The sequence below is a fragment of the Mus caroli genome, unplaced genomic scaffold (genome assembly GCF_978045245.1).
Source record: "Mus caroli unplaced genomic scaffold, Mus_caroli_1 scaffold_20, whole genome shotgun sequence".
NCBI classification, from domain to species: domain Eukaryota; kingdom Metazoa; phylum Chordata; class Mammalia; order Rodentia; family Muridae; genus Mus; species Mus caroli.
Window position 1 is genome coordinate 24642529 of NW_028227275.1, and position 9204 is coordinate 24651732.

Consider the following 9204-nt stretch of genomic DNA (forward strand, 5'->3'; position numbering starts at 1 on the left):
TCTTCATAACTTCTGGTTTAGTCCATCTTCATTGACGCAATACCCAAGTAAAAAACACTGACTCCTTTCCAGTACCTTCAATCCTGTAATGAAAGGCAGTAAAAACCGGCTAGGAGCCTGAAGGAGAGGCTTGGACTCTTAAGCTTACAGGTTACCTTGACTTCTTGTAGGAAAGAATAGTGTTTTCTGTAAAAAAATCCTCTTGAAATTGAAATAGATCTCTGTTTTGGCACCAGGGGGCAGGAGAGTAAGCAGAGTCAATACAGCTTTTCAAGGCCGGTGGTGGGGCTGGGATGGGGAGGGGTGGGGGCAGCCTAAGAACATTTAAAAAGCTTCCAACGTGGTTCTTGGCATCTAGCAAAGAGTCTCTCTGAATTACTTGAATCTGAAAGCTTGAAAACTTTTCAAATTTATTTGTTAATTACAGAAGCCTTCTGTGTTCATTGTGTGTGTGGGGGGAACCCCAAAAAACCAAACCAAAATGAACCAAAACAACAACAACAACAATCCCCAAAAGCCACGGAGAAGCAAAACAAAAACATTTTACCAGGAGTACTGTCCCCATTCCCTAGTAAGCACTAGCATTGTGGTGAAGAATATTCTAGATCCTGTCCCTGCACATCTTTCCCTCCTAAGTAGAATCACACTGCATCGTTCTTACAGTGTGCTGTTCCATAGCTTTAGCTGGTAATATTCACCCTTTAACTCAGCATATACGGTTTGCGTAGAGAAAAGGCCTATCCAAGATTCTAGTTTTGGCTCTGACCTAACCAGCCCTTGGCAACCAGCTCTGCTTCCTCCTCAGGGTTTAGATTTATCAACTGTGAAATACAAAGTGTTTGAAGCCAACAATACACAAGGCTCCTCCTGTCTTTATCCTTGTAACTCACCATTAACAAAAGGAAGCCAGAATGGGGCAGACAGCAGTTATCCTGCATGCAGGTTCTGATCCCAGAGAGCCACAACTCGACTTGGAAGGTCCTGGCCAGGTTTCTTGATCTCCTAATGGTTTTCCTTTATCTAAGATGGTATTTATGACAGGCAGTTCCATGTAGGATGCTGTAAGTGTTTAACAGATGACATGGTGCACATGTTTGGCCCATGATAAGACTCGATGAGCCAGGCAGGGTGGTGACTGCTGCTTCTCTCAGGTACTAACTTTGCTGAGGCGAGAGTAGAAATGAGCGCAGGAGGATCGAGTATTGATCTGAGCTCTAACGTGGGATGTTGCTGACACACACAAGTTTATTTCTCAAAGCAAATTTACCATCTCCATATTGAACAACAGGAATCTGAGGCTCAAACCCTAAACACTGGCCTTTCACGTGGTCTTGGCCATCTTGAGAGGGGCGTTAGTTCTGCCATTGGTCAGGTGCTTTACTTCAGAAGTAAAGCCCAAGAGAGAGAGAGAGAGAGAGAGAGAGAGAGAGGGAGAGAGTCCAGTGGCTAAGAGCACTTATTACCCTTGGTAGAGGACCAGGGTTTGGTTCCCAGCACCCACGTGGTGGCTTACAACCAATGACAGGGTATCCAGTGCCCACCTCTGACCTCTGAGGGCACTACATGTATGTGGTATGCATACATACACAGGGGTAAAAAACACTCATATGTCTAAAATAAAAATAAATCTTTAAAAAGTCCAATTATCAAGTTTTTTCCTCTGTGATGTTTAGTAGATATTTCTTTAGAAAAATATTTATTTTAGTTTTACTTGTGTGCGTGTCTTTTTGTGTTGGTTATGTGCACATGTGTGCAGGTCCTGCAAAAGCCAGAGGAGGGCGGTAGAGCCCCTGAAGCTGGAGTTCCAGGGTGTGTATGATCACCTGAGCTGGGTGGTAGGACCTGCTCTGTGGTCTGTGGAAAGAAGAGCAAGGGATTCCTACCCTCTGAGCCGTTCTCCAGCCCCATAGCATGGGTTTCTTGTTTTTTACTCCATTGTAACAATTCTTGAGTCTGACAGTTACATGACAGAGAAATTTTTTGCACATTCTAATTGGCTTCTAGATAGCCAAGCAGAGCTAGATCATGGACTTTGTAAAAATAATCACTATACATAAGCATATAACAACAAGTAGGGGAAAAAAAGGGCCATGAATTTGAAAGAGACCAAGGAACGTAGGAATGTTTGGAGGGAGGAAAGGGAAGGGGGAAGAACTAAAAACATAAGAAGAAAACAATTTTGTATTTGATTAACAAATATGCCCCTCCCCCCGCGCACCTTGCTCTCTCCCCCCACAGGGTTTCTCTGTGTAACTACTGAAACACATCCTGTAAATCAGGCTGGCTTCAAACTCACAGAGATCCTCCAGACTCTGCCTTCAGAGTGCTGGGATTAAAGGCATGCACCACCACACTCGGTCTAACTTTTTAGTTTTTAATAGTACGACTGAGACCGTCCCTCAAACTCCAAAAGAAAAGAAAGAAATCTCAGCGAAAGCCGCTGGGTGGGTAGGGCATGAAATGAACTGTGATTTTGACCTCTGCCTAAGGATGTCATAACTCAGTCTAGGGATCTGGGCTGTCTGCTGCAACTGGTGACAATGAGCAAGGACAGTAACTTCATGTTGGCCTATAGTTCTCTCTCCCAAGGAGAGAACTGAATAAATAGGTCAGCACATAGTCTCCATTTGCTTATTCAGAGGCAGAGACTCGCTAGGCTGTACAGACTGGCCCTCTCTGCCTCTGTCTTCAGAGGGGGAAAAAAAAAAAACACGGGGCCACTTCGTTTCATGGGCTCACGTGTTTTCTTAACATTTGAGTGGTTATGTGACTTTATTTGTGGAGGAAGAAGAGCCAGCCAACTTCTCTTTGCTTGGGCCAAGGTGCTTGGACACAAAGCAAGGAGCACCACGAGCATTTCAAATAACACAGACACCGGGCGGAGCCACAACTTTCTGAGCTCAGAATCAACTCTGCACAGACCTACGCGTTTCCATAGAAGACCCCGCCAGGCTCGCACAAGCTGCAGAAGGCCAGCTGCGAGCCGTGAGCTACGTGCTCCACGCCAGGCTCCGGGAACACGGCTGGATCCCGCTGGCCCAGGGCTCCGGGACTCTACGGCCGCCTTCCAGCACGCTCTGGTCACATCCAGCCCCGCGGTGATCACGTTCCAGGGGCAGGGGCTCGTGCCCCAGCTGCACAGTGGTTGGCCAGGGCGTACGGCCTTTGATTGGTCCGAGGGACCGGTTCACGTGATCTGGCTTTGATAAGCTGCCTCCCGGTTGCCTGCGGTCAGTCCGCGGGCTGGACCGCGGCGCTGCATCCTCTTAAGTGCTGAGTGCGAAGTTGCTCAGGGTGCGGTTGTCGCGGTCGCCGCTGCCTCTCGGTCCAATGAGCTGCACCAGGTAGGTTCAGTGCAACGCTGCGCCCGAATGGAGGGGAGCCTGCAGCTGCGGGGACTTTGGGGGGCTTTTGTGGTTTTGTCTTCTCTGCAGATGGGAGACTCCCAGATTGATGGCTGAGTTGAATCGTCCCGGAGGCTTTGAAGGGATGGAATTTGAGTTGTATTTCTTAGCGCCTGTTTTGGGAATCTACATCTCACAGTAGACACTGCCTTAGTGAGTCAGCTTTAGCTGGGATTCCTTTGCTGAAGTGACTCTGTTGCCTTTGAGCTCAAAGACCCAAGCACTTGGGTGCAGCTTAGTTTTATTGGTGAGGTAGTTTAGCCTGTGGCAAAAGGTTCAGGAGGATTTTGCTTTTCTTCTTTTCCCACTTCCCCTATCCTGGTTTGTCATAGAAAATTCAGTCTTAGAGTTTGAGCAAGCTATTATTTTTAACTCTTGGCCAGGACTTAGAATTCCAGGGAAATAGCCCACTACTAAAACTTTCTATAAATGCAGGAGTAAAAAAGGAAAAAAAAAAAACCAAAACAAAAAGAAAAACAAGAACAGTTCAACCAATAAAAAACGAACAACAGCTCCATCAACCAGGCAGCCAAGACCATCTCATGAAATGTTGCATCTCCCGTTGTAACTTAGTCCAAGAATTCTCCCTCCCCAAATCCTGCCTGTTAACGGTTGTGAGACAAATAGACTTTGAGGTTTTGTTGCTGGAAGTTTGTAATCCTCTCAGAAAAACCCTAGAGCTATTAAAGTGAGTTCAGTATACATTCTTTACAGGCCACTTTGTCATGATGACCATATACAGGGTGCTGTGCTTAGCACTGGTGTGAAGAGAATTCTTCAAGCCAGACTATGTTTATGATCAAAATATGTTATATACATATATAAACTGTTAAAGAATAAATGATTGATAAAGCCTCAGACTCCAAAATGGCACCTACTGTATTTCCTTATAAGGCTGACACTGGAGAGGAAAATCCTAATTCTGTAAGTGTGAAATTATAGTGTGGTTCAAGGGAAAGAAAGGCCAGAAAAAGTCTTGATGGATGGCTCTTTGTTTGATGCAAACTATTGTTATTGCCTTCCTACTTGTAAATAGGACCTGCTCAACAACGGGAAACATCATAGAAGCCCAAACCAGTAGATGCTATAATTCCATCAGTCAAAGATAATGAACATCTTAGTGTTTTCCTTTGTAGTTTTTCAGTATTTATAAATTCATATATCTTCAGTGTATTTTAAAACAGTTCATTTTCTGGTTATCAGTTCTTAAAACTACTTTATGTTGTGTATATATAATATACACTGCAGGCTACAAGACAGAGCTATAGTAAAGTGGTTATTACTGGTCAGAATGAACAAGTCTGTTATCCCTGCAGGTAGCTATTTCCTTTATAGCTGGACCTGTCATGGGCATCTTTCTATATGAACTGTAGATTGTTTAAAGTTTTTCCTTTAGTCTGTGAGATGTTGGCTGGTGTTGCAGTTGGTCATTTGTGAAAAAATGAGGATGACTGTGATAAAATGAAAAGTCATTCTTTCTTTGAACAAGTGTCACCTACTGTCACTCTAAGGACAGCATGACATTTTAAGAATTGCTTCACTTATTGTTTCCCAAGTGGATTACTTCTCCTGAGAAGTAAAACCGGTTCAAGAGCCAAAATAGGAAACAGCAGCCAGAGGGAGCGAGAGGCTGGGGCTGTGATTATGGAAGAAGCTGTCTGGCCAATGGACTCTTTGGGGGAAGCGCTAAGAACAGATTTACCTTTCTGGCTCCATGCCATGAAGCTCTACTGTAGTGGTTTTAAGTCCCCGGAATCTGAATTTTTTTTTTTTTTTTTCTAAAGGAAAGAAACTTCTCAGGTCTTGTTGATCTGACAGGTTTAAGAACCACGGGCCCAGAACAGAGTACATAATCCCAAGAGCTGTGTCAGACATGTTCAGATAGAGCCCTCTTCTTTCTCAGATGGAGAAACTGAATCCTCTCTGAATGTTTCAGGCAGTTTACACACGGGCCCAGCAGCCTGCCAAGCACAGAGCTAGACTGCAGATGTCATCACCCCAGTGCTCTCCTTTTCTCCACGTGACAGCACCTCCCTGCACTGGAGTACTAGTGTGTGTGCATTTGGGACCAGGGGAAGTCGACTCCAGACCTCCGTGATTACCACTGTTTTTTTTTTTTTTCTCATTCCAGAATGATTCATGTGCTAGATCCACGTCCTTTGACAAGTTCCGTCATGCCTGTAGACATGGCCATGAGGATTTGCTTGGCTCATTCACCACCTCTGAAGAGTTTCCTGGGTCCTTACAATGGTTTTCAACGAAGAAATTTTGTGAATAAATTGAAACCTTTGAAACCGTGTCTCAGTGTCAAGCAGGAAGCCAAATCACAGAGTGAGTGGAAGAGCCCACACAACCAAGCCAAGAAGCGGGTCGTGTTTGCAGACTCCAAGGGGCTGTCACTCACTGCTATCCATGTCTTCTCCGACCTTCCAGAAGAACCAGCGTGGGACCTGCAGTTTGATCTCTTGGACCTTAACGATATCTCCTCCAGCTTAAAACTTCACGAGGAGAAAAATTTGGTTCTTGATTTCCCCCAGCCCTCAACCGACTACTTAAGTTTCCGGGACCGCTTTCAGAAGAACTTTGTCTGCCTCGAGAACTGCTCTTTGCAAGATCGGACGGTGACCGGGACAGTGAAAGTGAAGAATGTGAGCTTTGAGAAGAAGGTTCAGGTCCGGATCACCTTTGACACCTGGAAAACCTACACAGATGTGGACTGTGTCTACATGAAGAATGTTTACAGCAGCTCAGACAGCGACACCTTCTCCTTTGCCATCGACTTGCCCCGTGTCATTCCAACTGAGGAGAAAATTGAGTTCTGCATTTCTTATCACGCCAATGGGAGGATCTTCTGGGACAACCATGAGGGTCAGAATTACAGAATTGTCCATGTGCAATGGAAACCCGACGGAGTGCAGACTCAGGTGGCATCCAAAGACTGTGCATTCCAACAGGGGCCCCCTAAGACTGAGATAGAGCCCACAGTCTTTGGCAGTCCAAGGCTTGCTAGCGGCCTCTTCCCAGAGTGGCAGAGCTGGGGGAGAGTGGAGAACTTGACCTCTTATCGATGAGTTAGGCAATCTATACACTGGCCTTGTCTGATCATAATCCTCATGCAATTCTAGATCTGTATTGCTCAATATTAGGAAGTCCTAGTTACTTTCTATCAGTAGATTTAGGTATGAGCTGTTGGGGCCTGGCTATAGAAGCTATAGCCACTTGAGAATTCATTGTTGGGGTCTATGAGGGTGATGCCACCAGTTTTGTTCTGAAGGATCAAGGACAGCCTGGGAACTAGTTTTATACAAGTGACACCTTTTTTGGGGGGTGTGCATCACTTCCCTCTCAGTTCACTAGCTTTCACTTTGAACAAGGAAAGGTTTGAGGACTGTTGATGGTGATGGAACGCTGTGGTAAGGGTGTGAGGAATGTGAAATGTATATGCCGAGGGCTCCGAGACTCGAGTCAGGGGAGGAGCCATGGTTAAGTGGATATTAAGCCATTGGTGGGAACACATAAAGTTATCTTGTGTTTCAGAATGGGTTCTGCGGGCTTCTCCTGAGGAAATAGCTCAAAGATGGGAAAGAAATCCATTCTATGCATTCTTGCATAGGAAAATAAAAGGATGTTGGATGGTACTGGGGAGAAGATGAACTGAAGAATCAAGATCTTGAGGGCTAGAGATGTAGCTCAGTTGGTAGGGTGCTTGCCTCACATGCATGAAGACCTGGGTTCCAGGTCTAGCACCATACAGCTGGGGGTGGCAGCACATGCCTCTAATCCCATTATGTTATAATGAAGGCAGAGGCAGGAGGATTAGAAATCCAAGGTCATCCTTGGCACACAGAAAGTTGGAGGCTAGCTTGGGCTAGTCAAGTCCCTGTCTCAAGGAAATGATGATATCAAAAGATCTCAAGTGAATCCTTTCAGTTTAAACATGGTCTACCAGAAACCATGTTTTAGAGAGTGTTGAAGCACATCTGGCTTTGCATTCTTAATCAGGTAAGCGGCTTTGTGATGACGGCATCACTCTTGGGTTCTTGCTACAGAATGCTGCCTGACATCAGGCATGTTGTCACCAGTGACTAGGAGCATGTAGGGACTCCACATCGTGTCAAAGAGAGCTCTTTCAGTGCCTCCATTAAACCAGAACACTGTAGCTGTTTAAACCAGTTACCTGAATGCTCATCTAGTAACTCATGAATGTTTTGGACCTTATTTGAAGGTCTATTCGCTGGTGTCCTTCTGAGATCATCAGGAGGGCCATCAGTGTACACAACTCACGTCCTTCATATTGAAGGTGACTCATCTTTCTGCCACACTTTTTCAATGTGACATTTGAAGTGGGGACTGACACCAGAGTCTCAATGCAAGAATCCAGGACCTTGCACATGAAAAGTATCGGTCTATCTCATGCCTACTTTTGTCTTGCTGTTTTAATTTCTAGTCAAAATGCTTTTAAAAAGTGTAGATATGAATTATTTTGAATGTGAACTGTTTTTGTGTGTGCCTAAATTTACTTTGTGGGATCTTGAGGACAGGTGTCCTGGGTTGATTGTCCTGTGTGCATGGACTTTGAGGTGTGTTGGGAAAGTGCAGTGGATTGTAATGTATGTGATCTGCCATGCTGGAAAGACACTATTGAGAATCCTCCCCTGTGGTGGTATTTGAGGTTTGGCTAGCATCCATAAGTTCTCTGCTGTAAATACCTACGTTGGCCCGGATGAGCCTCTCACTTTAAGAATAAATGTGCTTGGTAAAAGACCCGAGAATGTTTTCTTTCCCCCCAAACTGTAACTGGTTAGATCAGAAATAGAGCAACTAAATTTCTCCTGTTTTGCCTAGCAACAACCAAGCAAGCTGGTTTGGAGCAGGAGGTGGATCAACCTGCACACATTCACCTGCCTCACACTCGCACGTGACCGCGGCACGTGACCCAGGTCACGTGGCCGACAGCCGGGGCTTGGGTCCAGAGGCAGTAAGCTGAGCTGCTGTAACTGTGTCTGTCCATGGCTCCTCCTTCTCTCACATGCTTTCTGCCGGGCCAGGCTTAGCCTGGGTGCTACCTGTCACTCACACACTGGGGGGGGGGGGGGGGGGGAGATGATGCAGGAGGTGTGCAATAGCTCTTTTTGAGCTCTAGTATCTTTCTGAGGGGCAAAGCTTGGAACTGCAGAGAGATCCCAGGAAGGGCCCATGGGTATTACTTTTGGGCTGAAGGGGAAGCACAGCTTTTTAGGGTCAGTCAACAAACAGGTCCATGAACCAAAGCGGCTCTTCCAGTTTTGCCTAAAATTTCCATAAAAGTCTTCACACTGCATCATCATCATTAAAATGTATTTATTTATTTACATCCCAAATGCTGCCCCACCTCTCCATCCTTCCCTCACAGAGTCCCTCCCCCACCATGTCCTATCAAGTATCTGTCAGGTCAGCACATCCTCTCTCATTGAGGCCAGACAGGGCAGCCCTGTTGGGGAACGGGTACCTCAGTCAGACTACAGCTTTAGAGAGAGCCTCCATTCCAGTTGTTGGGGGACCCACATGGAGACTGAGTTGCACATCTGCTACATATGTTTCACACTGTATCTTAAAAACTTTTATTGAAAAAATTTTATATACTCTGATCATATTTTTCCCTCCATGAGTTTCTCCCAGATCCTCCCTACCTAGTCAAATATATATATTTAAAAATCTCTCTTTATAAAACAAACAAAAAAGAAAGAAATACCTATTGGACTGAGCATGGGGTCCCAGATAGAGGAGTTGGAGAAGGGACTGAAGGAGCTGAGGGGTTTTG

General features: G+C 45.5%; 1 protein-coding gene across 1 annotated transcript; it reads left to right on the top strand.

The window, feature by feature from the left end:
* The first annotated feature begins 3219 nt into the window (after positions 1 to 3219).
* Positions 3220 to 8166, top strand: Ppp1r3c (protein phosphatase 1 regulatory subunit 3C). Its single transcript, XM_021151906.3, has 2 exons — positions 3220 to 3344; positions 5536 to 8166. The coding sequence occupies exons 1-2, from the start codon at positions 3331 to 3333 to the stop codon at positions 6473 to 6475; spliced, it is 954 nt and encodes a 317-aa protein (XP_021007565.1). The 5' UTR covers positions 3220 to 3330; the 3' UTR covers positions 6476 to 8166.
* The last annotated feature ends 1038 nt before the right edge of the window (positions 8167 to 9204 follow it).